Source organism: Vanrija albida (assembly GCF_041260175.1).
Source record: "Vanrija albida strain AlHP1 chromosome Unknown contig_7, whole genome shotgun sequence".
NCBI lineage: Eukaryota > Fungi > Basidiomycota > Tremellomycetes > Trichosporonales > Trichosporonaceae > Vanrija > Vanrija albida.
Genome location: NW_027191426.1, coordinates 763,337 through 789,397, shown reverse-complemented (window position 1 = coordinate 789,397; position 26,061 = coordinate 763,337). Strand labels below are relative to the sequence as shown.

Here is a 26,061-nt window from a genome sequence, read left to right as displayed (position 1 = left end):
TCCAACACCCCACCCCACCATCCATTGGTTGCTGAAGCCTACTGCTGCTGCTCGGCTGGCGCCCACACTTCATTCACAAGGCGAAGGTCCTTCATAGGCAGGTCTAATCCTTTCATCATGCGAGAGAGACGGCCCATGACCACTACTAGTGGGAATGACGGTTCGATGGTGTGCACTACCAGTTACTACTGACAACCCACATCTACAAAGGGAAAGAAAAACGGAAACATAACTGCTTAAACGTGTCCGACAACCGTGACACGTACTGAGACATGGGGTGGGAGGGTGCCTAGGTCTGCACCGCCGGAACCAAGTCACGATGGTGGGGGAGGAGACTCGCGGATGTCGTAACATTGATCGGCAAGCGTTTGGTGGTGTATCGAGCAAAGAACACGTCCAGCCGTCGTTGTCGATCGCAAAGAGCACCGAGTGCACAAAAAAAGGCAGGCAGGCTTGTCGGTCAGGTCGTCGACGACAGGCCCAAGAAGAGAGTTGATACACAGAGAACGAAAAGAGGTGGGGTGTAATAAAGGTGACACGGAAGGAGAGCGGAAGGAGCCATGTCTCCAGAACAAGGTTTGGCGTCGAAGACTGAGCGCGTATGTACGGCGGGTCCAAGACGATAATCGTGGCCGAATCCTGCGTTTCGAGTATTAGCTTCGCGGGTGCCGGCACAGAACAGGGCCTGTTCACGTACTCACAGGTCGATTGCGTGTAAAGCAAGGGTTCTGAAAATGAACCACAAGTCACGTCCGAGGCACTGCCGAGGCGAGGTTGCGCGAAGTGACTAGAACGAGTAGCACTCTACTGAGCAGCCTCGGCCTCGGCCTCGGCGTCCTTCTTCCAACGAACAGCGCCGCCAGGGGAGCCGCCGCCGAGCCAGCCGCCCTGCGCGTCGGCCTCGGCGTCCTTCTTCCAAGGAACAGCGCCGCCAGGGGAGCCGCCGCCCAGCCAGCCGCCCTGCGCGTCGGCCTCGGCGTCCTTCTTCCAACGAACGGCGCCGCCAGGGGAGCCGCCGCCGAGCCAGCCGCCCTGCGCGTCGGCCTCGGCGTCCTTCTTCCAACGAACAGCGCCGCCAGGAGAGCCGCCGCCGAGCCAGCCGCCCTGCGCGTCGGCCTCGGCGTCCTTCTTCCAACGAACAGCGCCGCCAGGAGAGCCGCCGCCCAGCCAGCCGCCCTGCGCGTCGGCCTCGGCGTCCTTCTTCCAACGAACGGCGCCGCCAGGGGAGCCGCCGCCCAGCCAGCCGCCCTGCGCGTCGGCCTCGGCAATGGGGGCAGCGATAGCGACTGTGGCGGCGACGGCGATGAAGAGAGCACCGGTCTTCATGGTGGGTTGGGGTTCAAGTTGAGGGTCCAGGAGGAGGGGAGGGAAAACTGATTGCCCGAAGACGAGTTGTTGTGTTGGGTGGTAAGACAAGGTCGGACGGAGATTGGGATGGACAACGTCGGTACGCTAGCTTTATATATCTGGATGAGGGCGTAGGCACAAGGCACTACCAGTGGGGATTGCGAGGGGATACGTGAGAGATGGATGGGTACAAGGGGGGGGGGGGGGGACCGATGGGCACCCGGCGTACGCGGAGAGAGTAAGAGCGAAGGAAGAAAGAAAGTTTGGACGAAGGGAAACTGGGCGAGCACGGTGACCCAAGACGTGTTTCTGTGAGGCAACGTCACGGCGTAGTTCGAGTGCCTTAGAGGACGCCGAGAGATGAAGGGCAGCTGGAGTCTGGCCGTCAACCGAGCTTGGCAGCCAGGGAGATGAACGAACCCAACTGCGCGGCACAGGCGGCTTGTGGATCGGGTGCGTTTCGTGCCGTGGCGAGGTCGGGGCGGCAAGGGCGTGGGCGGCAAGGGCGTGGGCGTGTAGCGCGCGGTGCAAGATGGCCAACGTTGGTTGTTGATGCGGATGACGCGAGAGGGGCAAGGCTTGAACTCTTTGCACTATGTTCGGTCCGTCCAAGCTTGGGTCCAGACAAGTAAATGCTACTGCTGCTGCTGATGTCGTGCTGTCTGGCCCGAAAACGGGCTCTCAAGCATGCGGGCTGGGTCAAGAGGGAGCGCGGTTTGGTCATTTTGGTGCGCTTTTTTTGGGCCATCACGGCGCGCGGCGAGGGTTGGGCGCGTGTATGCGTGTCCTGAGGACGAGTAGACCCACCACCTGAGATGTAAGGCCAGAGCGCGCCAGGATGACCGGTACCAGTAAGTACAGTGTACATAGTTCGCGCTGAACCTTAGCTAACGTCGTCAGGTCCAGCCAGGTCCGGTAGAGTTAGCGCCACGTGCCTGTGGTGGATTCATGAACCTGCGGGGAATCGATGGATGCCCAAATGTCCATTGTGTCCGAGATTGTTCTTAGGACCTCGCGAGCCAGTAGGTCGGGGGCCGGGGGTAGGGAGGTAAGGTGGGGGGTTGACGGTCCAAGGCCAAGGGAGGCCAGGACAGACAAGGGTGGGCTGAACTTGGGCGGTGCCGTGTGAGTCTCCTGACATGATGCCGCAAGCCAAGGCCACCGACGCGACCTGTGCTCCACTGGTCGCGAAAGTGGGTCTACCTCAATGGTCAGTCCGTTGATGGCGTCCTAAATGCATTCGCTAGCCCCGGTATGTGTCCCTGCTCATGCTGAAATGTTCGACGCGAGCTTTCGCACGCTTTGGCATGTCCGGGGATTACAAGCTGCAACGCGCGATTCCGTCGTTGCTGTCTGCGTACACGAGGCATCGAGCACAGCTGTCGTGGGAGTGCACTACGCATGCCAGCCAAGGCGCTCGCCTGGCCTCGACCAATGCACCACGAGCCTGTTTTGCGGGCTCCAGGGAGGGTGCTACTTGCCACCGATGCTCCGCAGACAAGGAGGAGGAGCGCGAGTAGCACCCTCGACGAGGTCACCACATGGATGGTTCCTGGTCGCCTTACTCAAAGGACAAACTCTAAATTGACAGATGCCTTGCTAGACCCGTCTCAAACAGGGCGTGGCGTCAGCCGGGGAGTGGGTCAGTCAGCCTGGTGTGGGACTAGCTTTGACACCATTCGAGGCTAACGGCGGATTGCCTTGGCTGACGTGCGGTGGTGCTCAACTGGGTTTCACAGGGGTGGGGTGTCAAGCCGCGCATCTTTGGCTGACGGCAGCCGCTCACTCTTGTTTCCTATCCCTTGATGCACGCGTGCCTCGGACATGGCTTGCTCCTGGGGCTTCGGCCTGAGAGGGGGCGGGTGGGCCGACAGACTCCGCAGGGATACTGACGCTCAGACACCGACGTAGCCAACCGCTCATCAAAGCACAGACTAGCGATCGGACGAGAGAATGCTCCGATGCTAGGCGTCCCACTGGGGCATCCCCGTCCGTGATAGCCTGATACAAGGAACGCCACGACCGTCAGGTGGTCTCATGCACGCATGCTTGGAGACAACGGGGAGCAGACGGAACGGAGTCCAGAGTGGAACTATGCATGGAAGCCGCGCGGGTGACATAGAGAGATCCGCCAGGGAGGTCGGTTTTAAGGCACGCGAAGCCTATATTGCAGTTGCCAACCGACTGACCGACGCGTTTCGCCATGTAATGTAGGGAGGGACGCGAGGCGAGACGAGGGCCGAGGCGCAAACGCGTGATGCCACTGTGGCTTAGGCGGCGGCGGCGGCGGCGGCGGCGGCGGCGGAGTCGCGCGTGTGCGTGCGTAAGACGAGACGCGTTTCGTACTCACGACGCGTCCCCTATCATTCCCGCCTTGGCCGCGCCGGTGTGTGCCGGATGTGCACTCTGGGGTCGTTTCCTAGTTTCCTGCACGCCGACTGGCGCCCAGGCCCCAGACGCATTGTGGCTGAGACGGCGGCGGTGGTGGTGCGTGCCTGTCGGCCCTCGGTCAGATATTCAGTTACGCGCAGCGGGCCGCAGCAGAATGCGCGTGTTCAACGGCAAATACCGCAAGTCAAATCAAGGCGCTTTGCCATCTCCGTCCCGGCGTGTGCGCCAGACAGCAATAGCAAGGACTGGTTGTTGGCTGATACTCGAAATTACTGCTGCAGGGCAAGGGTTTGTCGGCGCAGTGTTCAAGGTTTGAGACATTGGGTTTTTTTCTTTTTTTTTCTCTTCCACACGCGTCCTCCCTGACGGCACCTATTGTCACCAGGGCAAGAGCGCATGTATCGCTGGAGTAGGCGGCTGCGGTTTGACCAAGAGGAGAGCGCGAGCACTGCCGCTGGCCACGTCGCCTGCTCGTCTCCAGGATGACACTGGGTCCAGGGCCGCTACCTACACTCGCGAGTTAATCGCCTCCGGAATCTGGATCTGGGCGACTACGCTCTGCGGCGGAGAGCACGTAATTCTAGAATCCTCGGTCGCTCATGCCGTCGTCGCAATCAATTCGTGATGTCAGAGGTGTGGAAGCATGGCACGCGGTGGGGGGGGGGGGGGGGCTGGGGCCGGGGTCCTGGGGGACGGGCTGTTCGAAGGCGTCGTTCTCTGCTCATTCAAAACGCACCGGTAACGCACGGGGTGTCCCGCCAGGAGATCGGCCGTGTGGTAAGTATAGTATCCTCACAATAGGCTTCCGCCCGAGCCATGCGACACTGCCCACTAGGCTGAACTTTGTCACCACTGCCGCCGCCGTCAAGCTGAGTGTCGGTGCCGGTGACTGACCAGCCCCGTTTGCTGTGCAGAAGGACCTCTCTTTGAAGCGGTCGGCAACGTTTGGTCAACCTCCGCCTGTGCCTGAAAATGTCATGTACCTTGCGGCACGGCACGCCCGAGAGGCTGGAACTTGTCCCGGGCTTGGTTCGCGTACTCACATGCACCCGCATGTCGCGCGCAGCAGCAACTTGTACTTGGATCCTGGACGTCGAACCTTGTCACCACTTGCCACGTCGTCCTCTACCTCGTGCTCGCGCCATGTGCTCATCTGGCCCGTCGTGCTCGTCGCGCTCCTCGTGCTCGCAATGAGCTCCTCGCCCTCTTCGTCCTCTTCGCGCAACAGCACCCATCACGACCGTCCGCGTGATCAACCACATGCACTTCACTAACCGACTGAGCTGAAACCCATGCCACCGCCGCGGACGATGATGACGACTAGGCGAATACCTCGGCGCGCTAGCTTTGGTGGCTGACTCGCCAAGGACCGGCCGTCGCGTAGCTGTTCCTCCCCATTCATCCTTGGTGCACCCGCGGAATCCTGGCGACGACGGGCCGAGGACGACGACGATGGCGGCAGCGGCAGCGGCGGCGGCGGCGGCAGCAGCGATAGCGGCTGCTCGTCGCCCCTACATACCCTTCCCTGTCCGTGCTGAAATACGGACCATTCCCGCCCACCCTCGTCGGGCGACCAAAGAGAGTTTAGCGCGACGATTCAGTGCGGGGTCGGTCGCGGCCGTCGTCGTCGCGGGAGTCGTTGCTCTCTGCTGAGACACGCGGAACTGGCCATAAGCTTTAGCTGGGCAGGCCTGGGTCGACCGTCGGTCGGACGGGGCCAACAACATCGCCGCGGCCGGCTGCCCAGAGACCTGGCTGCGTTCCTTATCCCTTGGCAGGCTCCAATGAATACCGCCCCATGATCCGTCCGCGTGTGTGCATTCGTCATGTCCGCGCGGTACTAAGATCGGCCTGCGCTTAATCGTGCAACTGGGGTTGGGGATCGGGTGAGCGGGAGCGGGACGAGTGGGGAACAGCGGTGTCGCAGCTCATCGGTCGCAGTCGTCCAATGTGGCACGACAGCGACCACGACGACAAACGACACGCGAGGCATGCGTTGGCCGGAGGTACTGGACATGCTATCGCACAATGCAAACCTCACGCACACGCACACGCACACGTACACGCGCACACACACACACACAGAGAGAGAGAGAGAGAGACATGTGTGTACCATGTTGAGCGAGATCAGAAATGGGCATGAGTGTGCGCTTGCAACCATGTCGCGGATTGTGCCACAGATGATGGTGATGACCCCCCTCGCACGTCGCTCCCCCTGGTACCGCTGCCCCTGGTGCCCCTCCCCCTCAGGCGCTTGGGCCTACCCGCGCAGCCCTTTGCTCCCCCCCCCCCCCCCACCACAGCCGGCTTCGCCCTGTCCCCCCACGTCGAAGTCTTGCCAAGCCCCCAATGGGTACACATGTCAGGTGGCCTCACCCAAGCCATCTATCGTTGGCAGCGCCCACAACATGACATCCCCCTCGTCGTCGCAGTCTGCCACGCTAGCTCTCCTCGCGACGTGAGGGTCCCTCCTAGGTGTTTGTTGATCAGATCCACATACCTAGTGGACTTTGCAGATACAGCGTGCACCAGGAACCGATTATGCTGGACCAAGCAACCGAGATTGCTGCATGGACTGCCACCGCGGGCCACGGGCCAGGCCCCGATCGTAACCCCTCCCCCCATCCACACCCCCCTCTCGTGCCCTCTGGCACAAGGCACACAAAGGTAATCAAGCAAGCATCGACCCAGTATTGCTTGGCGCCGTCAGTCGCAATGGGAAACAAACTTTGGGTTCACCCTGTCTGCAAGAGACGCAGCCTGCCTCGTCATTCCGTACAAGTAGCTTCCCAGTTCTCCGTTTCTGGTCCGTACCTTGGCACGCCCCACCCCTGGATTTCCGGCAGTGTCGAGCTTGGCCGTTCACATACACCCATGCACCCAGTTCCCACTGCCTTTCCAGGTATCCACTCAGCCGGCCGCCGCCGCCCCCCGCTCCACAAACCCATTTTCTGTCATCCTCTGTTTCAGCCACCGGGTGTCTCGTAACTGACGTCCCCGGCGTTAGTGAGCTCTGAAAGCCAGTGAGGTCGAGATCGTCACTGTGCACTGTGAGCACTCTGGCGCATGGCTAAGTGACTATGAGCGCATGTAAGTGCTCAGGCTCCTGCGTGCTAGGGCCATACCGACAGACTCGAGCTGAGCTGGAGCCATGTCATGCTATGTCGTGGAGCCTGGCGGCTGGCGTTGGACGTAGGCGGAGTGAGCGCGCACCCACAGTCTGGGCGCCTGGCGCCGAACTCGGTGGCCGCGGAGGAGCACCAGAGCTTCTTACCACCCTCAGGGGATGCACGCCCTCGATGTACTTGACGGACTCACGATGGCCGCGATAGATGGAGGCCGTATGCGAGCTCGTTGTCGGGCAAGACGGCGAGAATGATACTCAAAGGCACAGGTGTGGCGGCACTCGGAGGGCCTGCCAGTCGGATGGTCTGACGGCCACTTATCGACGCCAATTGTTCCACTGCACGCGCAGATCCTGCAGTCAGTCAATCAATGCGATCGCACGCAACGACCACTCACAAACCAATGCATTGAAGGTGCTACAACCCCCAGCGGAATACTCATACAGTGCCACCCAAAAAGTCGAACGCCTCTCCCATGTCAAACGGCCAGTCGACAAGCAAGTCCATCGGGAGTGTGAACTGCGCGTCCCCGGTCGACCCACTCCGCGGCTTGAACAGGTCGTCGACAATCCCCGCGACCGATGCGTACTCCTCCTCGGCATTTGTGTCGGGTTCGGGCGCTGGTCCACCAGACGGTGTCTGCCACGCGCTGCTACCCTTTTCCGTGCCGGGCGAGATGGTGGACTGGGTCGAAGATGACACAGGTGGCGGACCGCTCGTTCGTGCGCTGCTGTCTGCGACCCCCGAGACGGCAGACGGTGAAACTGTATTCGCCCCTTGGCCTTGCGCCGATGTCCAAGCTGACGGTGGCAGCGCATTGTGGTACACTTGCGCTCGCCGTGATCTGTCCATCGCCGCCGTCGTCATGTACTGATCGATTCGGGAGACGTGATCACGAAGCTTCTCGGCGATACCGGGGACAAACGATAGAGTCGACTCGAGAGTGGAGAGCAGATCTGCCAAGGCGAGCAGGACGTTGCGTACTTGGAGGTACGACCAGTGTGACAGCGGCGACTGAATGACACTGCCGAGCAAATGTCCTACACCAGCCAGGTGATGTAGCTGTCGTCAGCGCCGTGGCCGTCGACTCGGAACTCACCATTGGGGAGCTGATCGCCTGAATATAGGCCGTCGGCACAGTGGCCAGCGCGTCTAGCAGTTCTCCAGCAATGGCGCACCGCTTCTCGACACTTGCATCTTCAAGACCAGTCATGACCATCTTGACGGTCTGCATGCACACGATGATGTCAGCGGCTGGGGGGTCAGTCTCGGTACACCTCACAATGCTCACCCTGATACCCATAGCGGTCATCTTCAAGATTTCCAGTCATGGCCTTGGCGCCCTTGAACTCGGACGGCAAGTCGGCATACAGCTTGTTGACGACGTCGAGGACCTCTGATGCAGAGGGTCCGTTTCTGTCGGCATAGAGGGCCGAGACGCGACCGGTGATCTCCAGCGTTTGACGACGCTTGCGGAGATCATCGAGAGCGTGCTCCAGGATGCGGTAAAGGTCGGTCGTAAAGTTCCACCCGGTCAAGAACGACATGCCTCGCGACTCCCTGCCATTGGGGCCTGGCAGCCGGACAATACCGTCTCGTGTAATCTCGTCGTCGTCGTACACCTCGGCGGGGTACAAGACCGTGCTCTGCGCCTCCCGATGTGAAACGATACCTCCCCAGGTAGTGGCAGAGTAGACGTCAATAGTGTATGCAGCCCAGAACTTGACTGTCAGTCTGTGCCATTACGCCCCGCAACTCACCAGCCTTCTCCTCTCCTGCAGCTCCGTCTCGGCCAGGTTTGGCGGCCACCTGCTTTCGAGATGGAAGGCGTCGGCTGCACATAGCGTGATGTAGTCGTGCAAGTGAGTCATGAGCTGCCTGACCTGGCCGTACTGAATACACAGCATGGCGAGGAGAACTTTTGAGCGCTTGTAGTCGAATTCAGGCGCCTGGCTCAGGTCGCGCGGGAATGCGCGCATCGTCGCCTCATAGAACACTTCAGACGGTGGCGTGGAAGAAGGCAGCGTCGACATGAGGCTCAACTGGCCGTCCGTGTCCCCCATGGCGTCGGCGCCGTCGCGCACCCTCGCCGATGCGATGGCGCACACAGCCATCGTCGTCGCGTAGAACGCCCGGTCGTGGAGGTACCGCCTGTCCCGTACGTCCTGGGAGAACGTCGGCCAGTGGAAGAAGACCATTCTGGGCGGTCAGCGCGTGTGTGGGTGCGTCGTGGTCAGTCCACCGCCGAGACGCGCTTAGCTCAACGCCCTCAGAGCGAGGAGTAGCCGGTATCTCGGCTTCCCCAACCCCAAGCCCTCGAACTTGGCTTCCCCCAGCCACCCCAGGTGCACGGATGACTCCTTCCTCAGCCAAACCTCCACCTTCCCCCGCCTTTCCCGGGGCGATCGATTGCCGAGTCCCACTTACATGGGGTACACGATCCGGTGGTAAATGTTGACGAGGGCGTCGACCACCTGCGGCTCGGCGACGAGGTCTGGCGTCCAGCTACCCGGGCTGGGCTGGTCCGGGCCATTGCTGGCCTGCGCATCGGCCGAGAGCGAGGGGGCACGGCCGCCCAGCGTGCGGGGCACGGGCTGAGCACACGATCAGTACGTTTAACCTCGCTTGAGCGGGCAGCAAAACTCACGCCGCGCCGCTTGACCGGGCGGTTGTAGGTGCATTCCGAGCCGAACGCAGCACACGGTCCGCATACTGCGGGGTTTGGGCTGTTTGAGCACTGGGTTGGGCGGTTAGCTAGTCAAGTGTCACCTCGGCCATGGCATACCTTGACGCCGCTTCGGTGACATCTGTCGCATGCGCGCTGAGTGCGGGGAAGGTGGTCAGCAACGTCATGGAGCTGACGTACAGTGATCCTGCGTCGCTTGAGCGGCTCTGTGTGTGGCCCGCCGCCGCCGCTCTCGGACGAGCCCATGATGCGCAGAGTGGTTTGTGCGTGGGGAGTCGCGTCGCGATTGCCGCGGCCGAGGGTAGGTAGGATGATATGATGATGCTTGCAATGTCGTTTGCATGTGCATGTTGTCGTCCTCTGACCGGCCTACCTCGCCTTCCCTCCCTCTCCCGCCGCCGGCGGCATCATCCGTCACAAACACTCGACCTCCACATGGCCCCATGGCTCCACACGAACCACGCGATCCACACCCAGCATACCGCGTTATTTCATCCTCCCCCTTTTCCACTCGATGGCGTCCGGTTATGAGTGGCATGCTTGTGTCGTGCCGTTTTTCCATGGCCGAGCAAGCCGGCAACCACGAGCGCCAAGTTAGCCGCCAGCGCATCACACTCACAACCACCATGTATATAATATTCTTGCTCTTCTTCTCAACAACAACAACAACAACAACACACACACACCACACACACCACACCCACACCCACACACACCCACACCATCATGTCCGCCACCCCGCTCATGACCCTCACCCGCCCCCACCCCGTCGCCTGGGTCATCTCCCTCGCCTCGCCCCCCGACAACCGCCTCACACCAGAGCTCCTCCACGAGCTCGGCGCAATGCTCGACATTGTCGAGGCAGAGTGGCGCGCCACCGGTGCCGGCAACGAGGACCCCAAGGAGCGCGGCAAGTACAACGGCGCAGGCACCCTCGTCATCACCTCGGCGCTGCCAAAGTTCTTCAGCAACGGCCTCGACCCCACGTGCCTCATTGACCCCAACTTTTTCGAGTGTACGTTGAGGGCAGGCCAAGTGGTGGCGCAGACTGACACCGCACAGCCGACTACGACCCCGTCATGTACCGCCTCATGACCTTCCCCCTCGTCACTGTCGCGGCGATCAACGGTCACGGTGAGTAGGGAGTGTCCCAAGGATGCTGTCCCCAACTTACACCCCTCAGCCTTCGCCGGCGGCATGGTCCTCGCCCTCAGCTGCGACTTCCGCGTCATGACCTCGGGCAAGGGCATGGTGTCGATGAACGAAATCTTCCTCGGCCTCCCGCTCCCCAACTCGTTCAACCAGATCATCTCGTCGCGCCTCACGCCCCGCGCCGCGCGCGACACGATGCTCGGCAAGCGCTGGACCCAGCCCGAGCTCCTCAAGGAGGGCGTCCTCGACGAGATTGTCGACGACCAGGGCGCGGGCAAGGAGGGAGCGGTTCTCAAGCGCGCCGTCGAGCTCGGCCTCAAGGCCAGCCAGACTATTGGCTCGGGCTCGTGGGGCGCCATCAAGGAGGGCCTGTACCACGCCTTCATCGACCAGTCGCGCTCCAACCGCAAGGTGCTCATGCCCGCGCACGCCGCCATCGGCTTTGAGAAGCGCCGTGAGCTCCAGAAGCTGACGGCGGCCAAGCTGTCGTCGGCCAAGTTGTAATCCTGTAGCCGTAGTTGATGTGTCTGTCGTCTGAAGCAAGTGCCCGTGGCGTCGTCTGATGGAAGCACCGATGGCGAGGAAGGGGTACCCGCGGTGAGCAAGAAGGTGCATTTGAGTGATTACAGGCCAAGGTAGTACGAGCGCTGGGTGAGCATCCATGCGACTCCGCTGGCTGCAGTGTCAGCGTCGTCCCATGTTGCACTCACAGCCAATGACGAGGGGGCCGATGCTGGCGCGGTTGATCTTAACCGTGCCAAAGACGAGGAGCTCGGTGGTGAAGTGGAACGTGGCGACGCCAAACGCGACGATGGCAAGGTCATAGAGGCTTGACGTCAGCACACACATGGCATCGGTGCACGCACCCCTTGTTGCCAATGTCGTACGCGGCGAGGAAACGCACCGCGGCCGCCATGGCCGTCCAGGCCGAGAAGAGGCGGCCCGCGAGGGGGTTCACTGCGCGTGTCAGCGGCCACTGCGGGCAACACGGGGTCGGGCATCATGAACCGGGCACGCACTCAGCTCTGGCTTGCCGCCGTACACCTCCTTGCTCTGCTTGAGGGTAAAGTAGTTCTGGACGACGTTGTAGGCCGACGCGACCGACGTGATGAGCAGCCAGTAGGGCAGGACGCCGCCGGTGGCGGGGGTCGGGGGCAGGTCTGGGCATGAGCGCGGTCGCTACAGCACGACTTACACGAGCTCATTGTTGGCAGGCAGTGGTTGCAGTAAGGCAAAGGCAGAGGCAAGGCAAGAGGGCAAAGTCAAGACGCGACGCCGAAATCGTTGCACGATGGCGTCCGTCCAGCGCGCGCTCAGGCACGCTTGTTGACGGATTTTTCCGTGACGACCATGATGACTGTTCTCGACAAAATATCTCGCCGCCGCCGCCGACTCTTCCTCTCCATCACAACATGTCGTGCGCAGACCAGCCAGACGGACAGGGCGACGAGGCAGTCGTCATGCCGCGTACGTGCCCCCCTGCTTCTCCACTAACGCCAGGCCGCAAGCGCGTCTTTGCGCGCGAGAAGGGCGTGTGCCAGCGCTGCCGCGCCAGCAAGTGTCTGTACATCGTGCGCTCGGTCACCATGTGCCGGTAGGTCCAGCCGGCGACCAGTACGTCCAGTCTGACCCGCAGGGCGTGCTTCGAGACGGCGGTGCGCGCCTCGGTCGTCAAGGCGCTGCACCCGCCGCTGCTGCCGGCCGACGCGCGCTCGGCGCAGCCCTTCCCCCGCCCGAGCGGGGGCGACGTGCTCGTCGCGCTCTCGGCCGGCGCCGGCTCGTCGGCGCTCGCAGACCTCGTGAGCGAGCGGTACATCGGCCGCGAGGGGCGCGAACTGGCGCGCGGGCAGCGCGAGCCGGTGTGGGCGCGCGGGTGGGCCGTGCACGTCGACTTTTCTGGCGTGACGGGCCTGGAGAGCCGCGCGCCGCTGTTGGACAAGCTGGCCGAGGAGCGCGGGCTGCGCTTCGTGTGCGTGCGCGCCGAGGACGCGTTCGACCCGCTGCTCCGGCGCCGCGTGGCGGCACTGGCTGGCGTGGGCGGGGTTGACGGCGCGGAAGGGGAAGGGGTGGTGGTGCGGCTCGACGAGCCTGGTGCGTGGGAGGCGTTGGGCGAGGCTGACTCTCGCGCAGACCTGCCGCTTCTCGAGGCCCCCTCGTCGTCGACGGCAACGCCGCTCGAGTCGCTGCAGGCGCTCCTTGCGTCGCTGCCCCCGCCCTCGCGCCCCGCGCTCCTCTCGCATATTCTCGACGGGCTCCTCGGCGTCGTCGCCCAGGCGCTGCCGAATATCACGCACCTGCTCATCGGGGAGACGTCGACGCGCGAGGCGCAGCGGGTTATCGCTGGCACGGCGACCGGGCGCGGGTGGGCGCTGCCCGTCGAACTGGCTGCCGCCGCGCCGCTGCCCCGCGCTGGCCGCACCATCATGCGGATCAAGGCCATGAAGAACGTCTCGCTCAAGGAAGCGGCGATCTGGTGCCATGGCCGCGGGGTGCAGACGTACAACGAGCGCCGGTGGGACGGGACCGGCGGGGGCGCACGCCGAGACGCGCGCGGCAAGGGCGCCACGGCCAGCATCGAGGCGCTGACTGAGCGTGAGTGGCGGCTGTGGGCTCGCTAACTCCAGGCTTCATTGCCGGGCTCAACGTCTCGCACCCGTCGACCGTGACGACCATCAACAAGACGGGCGACAAGCTGTGCTTTGTGGGAGACGCCAACTCGGCGCCACTTTGCCCCGTGTGCCAGCTGTGAGTGTGACGCTTGGCGGCCGCTGACGCCGCAGGCCGGTCGACGCCTCGGCCACCGACTGGAAGGCGCGCTCGGCGCTCACCTCGCTGCCGGGCAAGGGCGACGGCGTCGCCGCTGCCCCTTCACCCGACCCCCTTGCGCCGCTCCTCTGCTACGCCTGCCTGACAATGTTCACGCCGCTCACGGCGGCGCAGAAGGACCGGCCCACGGCCGAGCCGGTGCCACTGCCACTGTGGGTCGGGGCGAGGGTCCAGGAGCGGCGCCACGTTACGCCGCAAGAGCTGCGTGATGAGGTGGCGCAGTTTTTGATTGACGACGACGAGGAGGGGGTGTAGGGCGCTCTTGGCGTCGACGGTGTACATGCATAGCTTGGTAGAGCATGGCCGTCGCTGCACTGGAGCTGCAGCTGCATGAATAGTACAGCATACATGCCTGCCTTGGTGGGTGGCGGGAGCTAAAGCGTCCCTGATTTATTTGTTTGTCGCGGGCGAGAGAAACAACGACAAGCAAGACACAACGGCGGCGGCAGCAGCGCCGATCTTGCTCTTCTCGCCGCCCGACCGACCGAAACAATCACACACAGTCTCCGTCTTGTCCGTTCTCTTCTCCAGCTCCACGCCGACAGAACCGTAGCGCACAGCCCACTGGGCCCTACTCCCCCCTCCACGATGCCGCCCAGCGCGACGACCCTCAGCACGCCCGCGACGCCGCTGCACGCCGGGTTCCCGCACTCGCCATCGCGGGGCAGCTTTGCGCTCGAGCGGACGCGCAGCCTCGGCGCGGCCAAGTCACGCGAGAACCTGCGCGCCGCGGGCGCCAGCGCGCCGCCCACGCCCGGCGGCAGCCAGCGCAATAGCGTGAGCATGGGCGCTGGCGTCGGCGCGCGGTCCGAGCTCGAGTGGACGGAAATTCAGAGCCGGTGCGTTGGGCCGAGTAGCTTTGCCCCATCTCACAATGGTCGCTGACATGCGCGAACACAGGACGTTTTGTAAATGGTACGTGTGGGGCTCGGGGGAGGCAGGGGAGAGGGGGAGGGGGGAGGTGGGAGGGAGGCTCACGCAGCGCAGGCTCAACACCAAGCTCGAGAGCCACGGCCTCGAGCCCATGACCTCGTTGGGCAAGGACTTCTCCGACGGCGTCAAGCTGATCCAGGTGGGTGGGGGGCGGGGTAGAGCAGACGCTGACGCTGCAGCTGCTGGAAATCATGTCCGAGACGAGCTTGGGGAGGTACAACAAGAAGCCCTTCCTCCGCGTCCAGAAGGCCGAGGTGGGTGCCGCTGCCTGTTGGCGCTGCGAGCTCTACGGCTGGCCATGCTAACCCCCCAGAACGCTTCCAAGGCGCTCCAGTTCATTCGCGACCGCGGCGTCAAGCTGACCAACATTGGTGGGTTGTTTGTTTCGAGCCTCTGAGCACAGCACTGACGCCCGCGCCAGGCCCCGAAGACATTGTCGACGGCAACTTGAAGCTCATCCTCGGCATGGTGTGTGGCGCAGAAGGCGGCGCTGACGGCAGATCTGGACCCTCATCCTCCGCTTCACCATCGCTGGCATCACGTCAGTATACGAAGAGGGCCGGGCACGCAGCAGCGCTGACGTGACAGTGAGGAGGGGCTGTCGGCCAAGGACGGCCTCCTGCTCTGGTGCCAGCGCAAGACGGTGCCGTACCCCGAGGTCGATGTGCAGAACTTCAAGAGCAGCTTCTCGGACGGCCTGGCCTTGTGAGTGGATACCGAGCCCCCGAGCTGACGGACAGCTGCGCACTCATTCACCGCCATCGCCCCGAGCTCATCGACTTTGACGCACTCGACAAGTCGGACAACAGAGGCAACACGGCGCTTGCGTTCAAGGTCGCAGAGGAGAGCCTTGATATCCCGGTGGGTGTGGGACGCTGGACGCCGCTGACCCCCAGCGTCTGCTCGAAGTGTCGGACATCTGCGACGTAGAGGTCCCTGACGAGCGCTCGGTCATGACCTATGTCGCCGAGTTCTTCCACAAGTTCTCGTCCGAGGGTGAGCAGACGAGCCGTTCCCAGTGAGCTTACACCCGCAGACAAGGCCGAGACTGGCGCTCGCCGTGTGGAGAAGTTTGCCGAGGTCATGCAGAGCATCATGGTGACGCGCAACGACTTTGAGAAGCGCATGGCGGTGCTCCTTGAGGCACTGGCAACACAGCGCCAAGGGTGGGAGGCGGCCGAGCAGCCCACGTCCTACCCCGACGCCATTAGCCAGTTGTCGCAGTTTGCCGATTACAAGAAGACGAGCAAACGCACTTGGGTCCGCGAACGGCAGGAGCTCGCCCAGCTGTACAGCAACATCCAGACCAAGCTGCGCACGTACTCTTTGCGATCGTGGGAGCCACAGGAGGGCTTGAGGCTCGAGGACCTCGAGGCGTCGTGGGCCGAGCTTATGACGGCTGAGGTGGCGCGTAGCCGGGTCATTAACGCGCGCATTCGAGAGTGAGTGCCAAGGTCCCAAGCCTAACTGACTCTCTCAGGATCAAGGAGGAGCTGCGGAAGAAGCTTGCGGCGCTCGCCCAGAGCTTCATCGAACGCCTTCAGCGTGTCGAGCAGGCGATTGGAAGCCTGAGCGGGTCTCTGCAAGACCAGAAGCAGGCCCTTGTCAAGCTGTCGGCCGAGTTACCCGAGCTGCGGACCGTCTTAACACACGACATTGCGGCTGCGAACCGGGCGTGTGTAGAGGCCAAGGTCGACGAGAACGACTACACGGTGCTCACGTACGATGACTTGGAGTTTGAGCTGGAGATTGCAGAGGAGGGCATGCGGAAGAAGATTGCATTTGTGGACAACCAGGTGGGTGACAGGTGGTCAAGCGCCGCTGACGGTCAGATGGTGTCCGCTGCCCATACCAACATCACGCCTGCCAAGCTCGAGGAGTTTGAGTCAACGTTCAAGCACTTTGACAAGGATGGCACGAACGTGAGTGGGCTGTGTGTCATGTGCGCTGACATGCCAGACACTGAGCGTGTACGAAATGCACTCTGCACTCGCAAGCTTGGGCATTGTGTATCCTGTGAGTGGGGAGTGGGTGCAAGGACTGACATTTGCAGGACGAGGAGGTCGAGGCGATCTACAGCCAGCTTGAGTCGCAGTTCGGCGCTCTCACATACGAGGCGTGGCTGGCTCTTCTGGTGAGGAGGCTGTGTCTGCGTTTGGTGCTAGAGCTGACCATCCCAGGTCGAGATCACAAAGGACGACGTCTCGTCTGGAGACCAGCTACGAGAGGCGTTCCGAGATGTCGGTGGCGACAAGGTGAGTGGATTTAGGCCTAGTCCACCCTCTGACCATCCCAGGGGTATGTCACGCAGCAGGACCTCAAGTTTGCAAACTTGTCGCCCGACGCTGTGCGCTTCCTGTCCGAAGCCATGCCGGCTGTCGACGCGAGCGAGGGGAGCACAATCTCTTCCGGTTTCGACTGTGAGTTGTGAACCTCTTTGCCCAACTGACTCTCCCCCAGACCATACGTTCTTGGAACAGGCGTTTGCACGAGGGGCGAGGGCATAGACGTGTGTGTAGTGAGCATTGGGATGCAGTTGTACATTGCATGGAGGAGTCGCAATAGCCTTGTGGAAATCAGTCGCGGGTCGATGGTGCCACTTTTGGCCTTAACCGGGGGGCGCTATCAAGGTGGGTGCATGCGGTTGAATCCCTGAGATTGTGGAACTGTGCGCCACGCCAACAGTGTCGACGTCCTCGACGCCGCGCACCGCACCGCACCCACCAACATCCTCCCCCCCCCTTCTCCCTTCTCCATCCATCCATCGATCGTCCCCTCTACCCACCACCAGCACCACCTACAAAACCCCACAAACATGGTGAGCACACCGAGAAGATGCAGAGAGCCGCGCTAACATCCTGCAGTCGTCTGGTGTCCAGCCCGTGCGTCGAGTCCTTGTCTCGGACCAGAGCGAAGCAAGCTGACACGGATTGCTTGTTGTTGCTCTCTGCTCTCCTCCTATTGTTGTTGTCGTCGTCGCCCGCCGCCGCCGCCGAACGCTCATGACCCCCCCCCCCCGCTGCTTGTGCCCGCCTGCGTGCCGCCCGGCGCCGTCTAACCCCCGCCCCGCCCCGTGCCCGCCGAACGGAACAAACACGCATACGCATCGTGCGACCCCTGCCCCTCGCTCGCTCCTCGCTTCATCCTGCCGTGCGCGCCGCACCGTCCGCCCTCCTTGCGTGACTTGCTCTGCTGCGGCTACTCTACTGCGGTGCCATCATGCGTGCTGGCGTGCGGGGCCATGTGTGCTTGGCCGTGCTTTGCTCACGGAAACGAAAACATCCCACGGCGCCCAACGTCATCCGCCTACGCAACCCCGCGCCCCTCGCTTGCCCTCCCACAGGTCCCCGAGACCCTTGAGCGGTACCAGGAGCTCAAGACCGGCAAGAAGCTCGCGTACGTCATCTACGGCGTGTCGGACGACAAGAAGTCGATTGTCGTGCTCAAGACGTCCGAGTCGCGCAACTTTGAGGACTTTGTCGCCGACCTGCCCGAGAAGGAGTGCAGGTGGGCCGTGTACGACTTCCAGTACGAGCTCCCCGGCGGCGAGGGCACCCGCAACAAGCTCGTCTTTGTCCAGTGGTGAGTGGGATGCGGGGTGTATCGGTGGTTGTGTCGGGCCTGCTGCGCCGAGGCGGTGCAGCGGCTCTCTGACGCCGCTTGCGTGTCCTTTGTCCAATGCCCCCCCCCCCCCCCCGCGCGCCCTTTGCTAACGCCGCCAGGTCGCCCGACGATGCCAACGTCCGCAACAAGATGATCTACGCCTCGTCCAAGGACGCCCTCCACCGCCGTCTCGAGGGCATCCACATCGACGTCCAGGCCACCGACTACTCGGAGATCACCAAGGAGTCGAGTGAGTAGCGCGCGTGACGAGTGACCTGCGCTGCGTACCAGGCTAACCCCGCCAGTCCTCGAGCGCGCCAACCGCCGATAAACGTCTCTAGACTGGGCCCCCTTCTAGCCATGCTCTAGCCGGGACCGTTATCCATCCTTCCGAAACTCCCCTACTAACATTAGAGATCTCCGGGCGTACACTGGATGTGTCTGACCGGTGACGACACGGCCACGGCATGCAACGAGATGTTCTATGCGGGGGGACGGGGGGTTGCGTCAGTTTGAGCAGTCGGAGTGATTCAGTGAGCCTTCAGTGGGGCTAGTCGTCTCAGGCGGGGTTGCATGTTGCAAGAGGCGCCCGAACTGACTGAGCTGTGGCTGCGAGTTGAGTGCGGCGAGTGCGGCTTTGCGGCTTTGCATGTGCAGCTGCTGCCTCTGACTCGTGTTGTGGGGTGAGGACCAGGTGGTGTGGCCGATATGGATGGCAGAGCCGTCATAGTGGATGGATCGTGGCAGGCAGGAAGCGTAAGCCACCCATGACCAGGCTACGCCCGCGGCCACGACGAGCACGGACTCGCCACGGCGAGTCAGGTATCCAGCCCCGGTCGCGGGTGGCCCGTTGGCGGTGCGGTGCGGAGGCTGAAGGGCACGGTGGCACACGAGGCGGCGAGGCGGGGCGAGTTACGGGATAAGTTACGGCGATGCATTAGATACGGCTCTCGGCTTGGGGGCTGGCAGGCGGTAGGGTGCCGGGGGACGTTGCCTTCTCGGCTTGCACAACTCGGGTGCTCTAGTGGCCGGCACTGACATGAACGTTGCGGGAAAAGGTTGTGTCAGGACTCGTTGGTCAATGACGAAGATGATGCAAGCGTCCGAGGCTGGCTCCGCCTGATCCCCTCCCTCTTCTCCAACTCTTCCCAGCGGCTGAAGTAACACCTCGCATGCACATGGCGCCAGGCGCCAGGCGCCCCGCCCCGCGCACACGGGCACCGTGGCCCATATCTGTCGCCGACGAGCGGCAGCGGGGTGTTAACGTGCGCGCCGGGACGCTCTCACCCCCGGCGACCTGTCTTTCTCGCAGACCATAGCCACGTAGTATTCCCACTCACCACGGAGCTCTCGCACCCACCACAGCCCGCTGATGCATGCGGCGTGGACCTCGCTGCCTGCCTCCTCTAGCCTTTCGAGGTCGAGCCGCCACAACCACGTGCCCACAATGACGTGTACTTCCCCTGGCGTGGCAGCGTATCACCCGTACCGAGCCAGCACGCAGCGTGATCTCATCCCCGTCGCCCTCCCTGACGCTGCCGCTCACCGCTCACCCACCCACCCGTCGCTCTCGCTCACCTCGACTCCGCGACGAGCATCCCCCACCACCCATCATCAGGCAAGCACCATGCCCGGACCCCAGATCTCCGACGCCGAGCTCGCGGCGATCAATGCGGTGGGTGTTGCTGCTTTGCCTTTGGGCGGGGCCGGGGGGCGGCTGGGTCAAGGCCACGCCGGCCCCGCCGACAACGTGCGATAGCGCTGACGCCGACGCCAGGCCGCCGCCGTCAAGTCGTACGAGGTCAAGCCGCGTCTTGGTGGGTATTTGTGAGGGGCTCGCTGACGCCAGACTACCGCACTGTTTCCGCCGTGAACGGGTGAGCGCAGCGCCGGCCGGCGATAAGGCGTGCCCCTGCTAACCCGCCCAGCCCCCTCGTCGTCCTCGACAACGTCTCGTTCCCGTCGTACAATGAGATTGTGCAGCTCACCCTCCCCGACGGCAGCGTGCGCGGCGGCCAGGTCCTCGAGGTCAGCGGCAAGAAGGCCATTGTCCAGGTGTTTGAGGGCACGTCGGGCGTCGACACGAGCGCGACCCGCATCTCGTTCTCGGGCAGCTCGATGAAGCTCGCCGTTAGCGAGGACATGCTCGGCCGCGTCTTCAACGGCTCGGGTAACCCCATTGACAAGGGCCCGCGTGTCTGGGCCGAGGACTACCTCGACATCAACGGTGAGTCGGGCGGCGATAGCGAGACGGCGGGCCGAGTCCCCCCCCCCGCCCCAGCCGACCGCGAGCTGACGCCCCGGCCCCCGCTCCCAGGCTCCCCCATCAACCCCTACTCGCGCATCTACCCCGAGGAGATGATCCAGACGGGCATCTCGACCATCGACACGATGAACTCGATTGCGCGTGGCCAGAAGATCCCCATCTTCTCCGCCGCCGGTGAGTAACCATGCCCGTGCGCCTCGCTTACCACCAGGTCTCCCGCACAACGAGATTGCCGCGCAGATCTGTCGTCAGGCCGGCCTCGTCAAGCAGCCCGGCGCGACAAAGGGCGTCCACGACGGCCACGAGGACAACTTCTCCATCGTCTTCGCCGCCATGGGTGTCAACATGGAGACGGCCCGCTTCTTCATGCAGGACTTTGCAGAGTCGGGCGCCATCTCCAACTCGACCCTGTTCATCAACCTGGCCTCGGACCCCACGTGAGTAGCCAGTCCAGCTGCAGCGCTGACAGGCAGCATCGAGCGTATCATTACTCCTCGTCTTGCCCTCACCACGGCCGAGTACTTTGCCTACCAGCTCGAGAAGCACGTCCTCGTCGTCATGACCGACATGTCGTCGTACGCCGACGCTCTTCGTGAGGTCTCGGCCGCACGAGAGGAGGTCCCCGGTCGTCGTGGTTACCCCGGTTACCTCTACACAGACTTGTCGACCCTGTACGAGCGTGCCGGCCGTGTCGAGGGCCGCAACGGTTCCATCACCCAGATCCCCATTCTTACCATGCCCAACGACGACATCACCCACCCTATTCCCGACCTTACGGGCTACATTACTGGTGCGTAGTGGTGTGGTGGTGACTCAGACTGCACGTGTCGCTGACACCCCCACAGAGGGCCAGATCTTCGTCGACCGTCAGCTTTCCAACCGTCAGATCTACCCCCCCATCAACGTCCTCCCCTCGCTCTCGCGTCTCATGAAGAGCGCCATTGGCGAGAAGCTCACCCGCAAGGACCACGGCGACGTGTCTAACCAGCTCTACGCCAAGTACGCCGTCGGCAAGGACGCCGCGTCCATGAAGGCCGTCGTCGGTGAGGAGGCCCTGTCGGCCGACGACAAGCTCGCGCTCGAGTTCCTCGACCGCTTCGAGAAGGAGTTTGTCGGCCAGGGCGCCTACGAGTCGCGCACCATCTTCGAGTCGCTCGACATTGCCTGGGACCTGCTCCGCATCTTCCCCAAGGAGTCTCTTAACCGTATCAGCCCCAAGATTCTCGCAGAGTTCTACTCGCGCAAGGCAAAGGAGGTGTCCGACAAGTCGGCCGCCAAGAAGCCCGAGGAGAACCTGATAGATGCTTAGGAGTTTAGTTGTCTCGTAAATGTATAAGCCTAGCTGCGGTGATGATGCATCCAGTCGCGTATACGTATTGTGGCCTATGCATCCCGTCGCCGACATCTATGTGCTAGTTGCTGGCGTACCGTTTGCCGTCGGCGCGCCGAGCTTGGTATTTCTCCGCTCCTCCTCGCGCCTGGCGAGGCGGCCCTCGACGTCGTTGTCGAGGCGCACCGTCTGCTCCCAGCGCTCGGTCGTGAGCGTGGCGTCGGGGTAGCTGAGTGCGACGAGTCTGGGGAGTCAGCTCTAGTAACGTTCCGCGCTCTCGACAGCTGCTCACCTCGCAAGCTTCATGCGGCGGCGGAGGCGCGCCTCAGCGGCCTCGACGCTGCCCGTACCCGCGGCCTTGCGCTCGTCGACAAACCCGTCCTGGATGGCCGTGCCGACCGCGTCCGGGATGTCCATCTTGCCCGCCTGCCCCGTGGAGCCGTGGTACGCGAGGTATGCGCGGAACGCTGCGAGCTCGGCGTCGCTCGCGGCCGGGGCCGCGCTGCTCAGCACCACGGGCACATGCACGTCGGCGGGCAGCAGGCTCTTGCCCTCGCTCTCGATGACGGCACGCACCGCCGTCTCCATCTTGAGCCCGTCCATGAACGGGTACTCGTACCGCACGACCTGCTGCTCGATGGCCTCGCCGAGCGCCTGGACGTTCTTGACGGCCAGCTCGCGCAGCTGCCCGCCCTCGCCGAGCCCGCTCTCGTCGACGGCGAGCACGGTGCCGGGCGCGAGCTGGAGCAGGCCGGGGGCGAGCGACGTGCCGTCGCTCGACGCGGGGCGGAACGCGCGCGCGTGCAGCAGCTCGAGCGTGAGCTTGAGTGCGATGAACGTGGGCGCGAGCGACGCGAGGATGGTGTGCAGCGCCGCCGAGGGCACGGGCTGCCGGAGCAGGTTGACGGCGAGCGTGCCGAGCGGCGCGAGCCCGACGGGCCGGGACGCGGGCGACGCGATGAGCGTCAGGAGGAGCAGCTCGCCGGCCGTCTCGTCGGGCGGAGAGAAGGCCGAGGCGAGGTACGCCACGAGGCGGGAGCGTACGCTGTCGTCTGCGACTGGCGTGGGACCGGGTGGCGGTGGGTACGCCTGCACCGGGGTCGAGAGGACGTGGATCGCCGGCGCGAGCGGCGCCTCGGCGTCCTCGTCGCCCGAGTACGGGGTGGGCACGGGCGCGGCGGACACGATGCCGACGACGTCGTAGGCCGAGGCGGGGCGGAACGACACGTCGTCGTACACCTTGAGCAGGGCGCCGGTGTATCTGTCCTGCGCGAGCGGGTACTTGCCCTTGATTGCCGCAGGGAGGGGTGCGTCGGCCAGGTCGAGCGAGGCGAGGTGCGATGCGATGTCGCTGCTCCCGAGCCTGGACCACGCCTGTTCGCCGGGCACCCTGCGGTGTTAGGAGTTGCGGAAACACAGTGGGCTCAACTCACTCGACGGCCCACCCGACCCAGCGCTCGCGCAGCTTGCTCCAGTCGACCTGCTCCCCCGCCGGCGCCTCGTCGGGCAGGTACACCTCGGCGGGGTAGCCCGTGTCCTGGAGGAGGCAGCGGAATCGGACCACCGAGAGGGGGCGGGAGGAGGGCGAGAATGCTGGGATCTGGCGGGTGAGCTGGGGTGCAGGCAGAGGCAGCTACCCACCTCGTTGGGCTTGCTCAGCGCGGCCTGGACGGCAGTGATGTACGCCTCGACATCGGACGGGGCTGGTGTGAGCTGGTTTCGGGTGCGTAATAGCTTACCCTGCCCGTCGTTCTCCCTCAAGGCTATCCTGGTAATCTGCTCGACTGACAACATGGTGCGTGTGGTGTGATGAGTGTGTTTGTGAGCCAGAGAGACGTTGTTGTCGGGGTCGCCAATGTCGAGACGCGCTCGAACATTGCGCCGTCGCGTGTCTGCTCGATCGACGCGCCGCGCTGAGACATTTTGATTCCGCCTATGGCTCCACGTGGAATTGATCCCGTCTCCAGCAGTGCGCTCATCGTCAGCGCACGCAAACGCCAACAGGCAGCCCAAGCATCAACGAGCCAGCCAGGCAGCATCATCATCGACGAGGCAGCCGACACGACGAACAATCGTCACCCTTCCACCCACCCACCCATCCGCAATCTTCTCACCATGGTACGTGTTGACGGCCGCACAACAACCCCCGCAGCCCCCGCTCACGCCCCAGTCGGCGACACAAGCCTCCAAGGCCGTGCCGGTCGAGACGCAGCATGAGGATATGATCGTGAGTGACGGCGTGAGGGGCACCACTAACCGCCAGCACGACGCCCAGCTCGACTACTACGGCAAGCGCCTGGCCACGGCGTCGTCGGACAAGACGGTCCGCATCTTCAACGTGGTCAAGGGCGAAGCCAAGGGCGACCCGATCGTGCTCAAGGGGTGAGCTCCACCAGCTAGCAGCAGGTGCTAACCCGCTAGCCACACGGCGCCCGTCTGGCAGGTGTCGTGGGCGCACCCCTCGTTCGGATCCATCCTCGCCTCGTGCTCGTACGACGGCCGCGTCTTCATCTGGAAGGAGGTCGGCCCCGGGCACGGCAAGGGCTCTGGCGGCGAGATCCAGGACGGCTGGGAGCGGATCAAGGAGCACACGCTGCACTCGGCGAGTGGTGAGTAGAGCAGTGGAACTGGGAGGCAGCACTCACACCGCAGTCAACTCGATCGCGTGGGCGCCCTACGACCTCGGACCGATCCTCGCCTGCGCCTCGAGCGACGGCAAGATCTCGGTTCTCAGCTTCCAGAGTGAGTGGAGACTTGGGCCTTGTGAGCACCCCTGACGCCGCAGACGACGGATCCACCGACGCTGTCATCTTCCCCGCCCACGGCTCGGGCGCCAACGCCGTCTCGTGGGCACCATCAGTCCTGAGCGCGCCCGGAGGCCAGAAGGGCGCCGGCGCGTCTGGACAGGTCACGTCGCAGAAGCGCATCGTGTCGGGCGGCTCGGACAACGCCATCCGCGTCTGGGGCTACGACGAGACGGCCAAGAAGTGGACCGAGGAGGAGGAGATCAAGGGCCACGAGAACTGGGTCCGCGACGTGTCGTGGGCACCAAACATCGGCCTTCCCGGCATGTACATTGCGTCGGCATCGCAGGTGAGTGGTGGCAGGATGATGTGCGAGAACCGCGCTGACATGACTCAGGACCGCACCGTTCTCATCCACACCCGCTCCTCACCCACGTCGCCCTGGCAGTCGACGCCGCTCAAGCCCCAGGCTCCCCAGTCCGACGACCCACACTTCCCCGACGCCGTGTGGCGCGTCTCCTGGTCCATTGCCGGCAACATCTTGGCCGTGTCGTGCGGCGACGGCAAGGTCAGCTTGTGGAAGGAGGGTGTTGGCAAGGGTTGGGAGTGCGTGAGCGACTTTTCGAGCTAGGCGGTAGTGGTCACGATGCATGATGAATACAACGGCGGGGGCGTGCGGGTATCAACAAGATGGTTGTGATTGCTTGCTGGGTATGGGTACAGGATGTGGCATGGGTTACCACTCGGATTACCAGTCGGTCACAAAGGTGTCGGCCTGGGGTCAGTACTGCACCGAAATCGTGGACACACCTTTTGCGCAAGGGCCGTCCACGGCGTCGACGAAGTGCCGTTCAGCACGAGCACGAACGACGAGACGTGTGGTGGGCGGACAACGGGCATGCCCGTCTCGGGTACGCGCTCGGCGTCCGGCAGCGGGATTGGGCGCAGGAACAGACGTCCGAGCTGCGGTCATTGTCAGCTTTACCTCGCGATGGCCGCGGCACACCCACCTCGCACTCGACACGGGGCGACTCGTCCTCCTCCCACTGGGACGCCAGGCCGAGGAGGAGGCGCAGGCGCTCCGGTCCCTCGAGCCACGGCTCCTCCTCGGCGTCGTCCTCGGCGTCGAGGTCGCCGGCCTCCCCGTTCGGCTCGCCGTCGGCGTCCTGTCCCTCGTCGTCGGCGTCCTCGTCGGCCTCGTCGTCGTACGACAGCGTGACGTGACTCAACAGCTGGCCCTGCGGCGTGATGAGCAGCGCCGTGTGCGGGCCTGCGCCCGAGTCATTGTCGAGCAGACTTGTCAGGAGATCGTTTATGCGCGCGGGGGAGATGAGCACCATTGTGCTGTGCTCGTCGTGCTCGTCGTCGTGCAGATGGGAGTTGTAGCAATGCAGAAGGAGAGATGCGTGCTGCGTCATAGTAGAGCGAGTTCGAGACGCCACTGGCGGGATTACCGAAAATGCCGCCACCGTACGGTGGAGGCCTCGAGACTTCAGCGGCGAAGTCTCGAGTTGTGTGTGACATCAACCACTTCCATCACAAAACACCATCCCGTCGACGTTTGCGGGCTGCTCTTGCACGACATCACACCGGCAGACACGGAGACGGCAGAGCGACCCCGACGATTGATAAAACGGCGAAAAGTCCGGCACCCCTTC

The 26,061-nt window shown here is 63.5% G+C and overlaps 11 protein-coding genes across 11 annotated transcripts; 6 read left to right on the top strand and 5 right to left on the bottom strand.

Moving 5' to 3' along the window:
• Positions 1-804: 804 nt before the first annotated feature.
• Positions 805-1,326, bottom strand: Q8F55_008753 (uncharacterized protein; the record flags this gene model as incomplete). Its single annotated transcript, XM_069357137.1, has 1 exon — positions 805-1,326. One exon carries the CDS (start codon positions 1,324-1,326, stop codon positions 805-807), a length of 522 nt encoding a protein of 173 aa, XP_069205074.1.
• A 5,975-nt stretch (positions 1,327-7,301) lies between these two features.
• Q8F55_008752 (uncharacterized protein) lies at positions 7,302-9,795 on the bottom strand (the record flags this gene model as incomplete). Its single annotated transcript, XM_069357136.1, has 8 exons — positions 7,302-7,925; positions 7,963-8,117; positions 8,155-8,584; positions 8,624-9,062; positions 9,291-9,457; positions 9,511-9,600; positions 9,649-9,684; positions 9,730-9,795. 8 exons carry the CDS (start codon positions 9,793-9,795, stop codon positions 7,302-7,304), a joined length of 2,007 nt encoding a protein of 668 aa, XP_069205073.1.
• A 480-nt stretch (positions 9,796-10,275) lies between these two features.
• Q8F55_008751 (uncharacterized protein) lies at positions 10,276-11,205 on the top strand (the record flags this gene model as incomplete). Its single annotated transcript, XM_069357135.1, has 3 exons — positions 10,276-10,564; positions 10,612-10,683; positions 10,733-11,205. The coding sequence occupies 3 exons, from the start codon at positions 10,276-10,278 to the stop codon at positions 11,203-11,205; spliced, it is 834 nt and encodes a 277-aa protein (XP_069205072.1).
• Positions 11,206-11,324: 119 nt separating this feature from the next.
• On the bottom strand, positions 11,325-12,053 carry ERG28 (ergosterol biosynthesis protein; the record flags this gene model as incomplete). The annotated part of the gene is made up of 5 exons (XM_069357134.1): positions 11,325-11,377; positions 11,412-11,530; positions 11,568-11,658; positions 11,721-11,861; positions 12,023-12,053. The coding sequence occupies 5 exons, from the start codon at positions 12,051-12,053 to the stop codon at positions 11,325-11,327; spliced, it is 435 nt and encodes a 144-aa protein (XP_069205071.1).
• Positions 12,054-12,113: 60 nt separating this feature from the next.
• On the top strand, positions 12,114-13,782 carry CTU2 (Cytoplasmic tRNA 2-thiolation protein 2; the record flags this gene model as incomplete). Its single annotated transcript, XM_069357133.1, has 6 exons — positions 12,114-12,168; positions 12,202-12,295; positions 12,338-12,792; positions 12,832-13,293; positions 13,326-13,446; positions 13,482-13,782. The coding sequence occupies 6 exons, from the start codon at positions 12,114-12,116 to the stop codon at positions 13,780-13,782; spliced, it is 1,488 nt and encodes a 495-aa protein (XP_069205070.1).
• A 333-nt stretch (positions 13,783-14,115) lies between these two features.
• Positions 14,116-16,967, top strand: ain1 (alpha-actinin; the record flags this gene model as incomplete). Its single annotated transcript, XM_069357132.1, has 16 exons — positions 14,116-14,366; positions 14,515-14,599; positions 14,640-14,714; positions 14,774-14,831; positions 14,882-14,928; positions 14,961-15,001; positions 15,049-15,165; positions 15,201-15,321; positions 15,357-15,456; positions 15,497-15,902; positions 15,941-16,382; positions 16,420-16,476; positions 16,514-16,594; positions 16,641-16,715; positions 16,757-16,880; positions 16,921-16,967. The coding sequence occupies 16 exons, from the start codon at positions 14,116-14,118 to the stop codon at positions 16,965-16,967; spliced, it is 2,127 nt and encodes a 708-aa protein (XP_069205069.1).
• A 308-nt stretch (positions 16,968-17,275) lies between these two features.
• On the top strand, positions 17,276-18,394 carry COF1 (cofilin; the record flags this gene model as incomplete). The annotated part of the gene is made up of 5 exons (XM_069357131.1): positions 17,276-17,278; positions 17,325-17,342; positions 17,804-18,042; positions 18,183-18,313; positions 18,369-18,394. The coding sequence occupies 5 exons, from the start codon at positions 17,276-17,278 to the stop codon at positions 18,392-18,394; spliced, it is 417 nt and encodes a 138-aa protein (XP_069205068.1).
• Positions 18,395-19,690: 1,296 nt separating this feature from the next.
• On the top strand, positions 19,691-21,638 carry VMA2 (Vacuolar ATP synthase subunit B; the record flags this gene model as incomplete). The annotated part of the gene is made up of 8 exons (XM_069357130.1): positions 19,691-19,738; positions 19,841-19,880; positions 19,913-19,940; positions 19,992-20,290; positions 20,381-20,503; positions 20,541-20,766; positions 20,803-21,119; positions 21,175-21,638. The coding sequence occupies 8 exons, from the start codon at positions 19,691-19,693 to the stop codon at positions 21,636-21,638; spliced, it is 1,545 nt and encodes a 514-aa protein (XP_069205067.1).
• Positions 21,639-21,734: 96 nt separating this feature from the next.
• Positions 21,735-23,453, bottom strand: Q8F55_008745 (uncharacterized protein; the record flags this gene model as incomplete). The annotated part of the gene is made up of 4 exons (XM_069357129.1): positions 21,735-21,903; positions 21,952-23,049; positions 23,093-23,259; positions 23,301-23,453. 4 exons carry the CDS (start codon positions 23,451-23,453, stop codon positions 21,735-21,737), a joined length of 1,587 nt encoding a protein of 528 aa, XP_069205066.1.
• Positions 23,454-23,774: 321 nt separating this feature from the next.
• On the top strand, positions 23,775-25,034 carry SEC13 (GTPase-activating protein S13; the record flags this gene model as incomplete). The annotated part of the gene is made up of 7 exons (XM_069357128.1): positions 23,775-23,777; positions 23,830-23,886; positions 23,923-24,041; positions 24,081-24,268; positions 24,312-24,401; positions 24,445-24,752; positions 24,801-25,034. 7 exons carry the CDS (start codon positions 23,775-23,777, stop codon positions 25,032-25,034), a joined length of 999 nt encoding a protein of 332 aa, XP_069205065.1.
• A 117-nt stretch (positions 25,035-25,151) lies between these two features.
• On the bottom strand, positions 25,152-25,743 carry Q8F55_008743 (uncharacterized protein; the record flags this gene model as incomplete). The annotated part of the gene is made up of 3 exons (XM_069357127.1): positions 25,152-25,178; positions 25,214-25,366; positions 25,414-25,743. 3 exons carry the CDS (start codon positions 25,741-25,743, stop codon positions 25,152-25,154), a joined length of 510 nt encoding a protein of 169 aa, XP_069205064.1.
• Between the last annotated feature and the right edge of the window lie 318 nt (positions 25,744-26,061).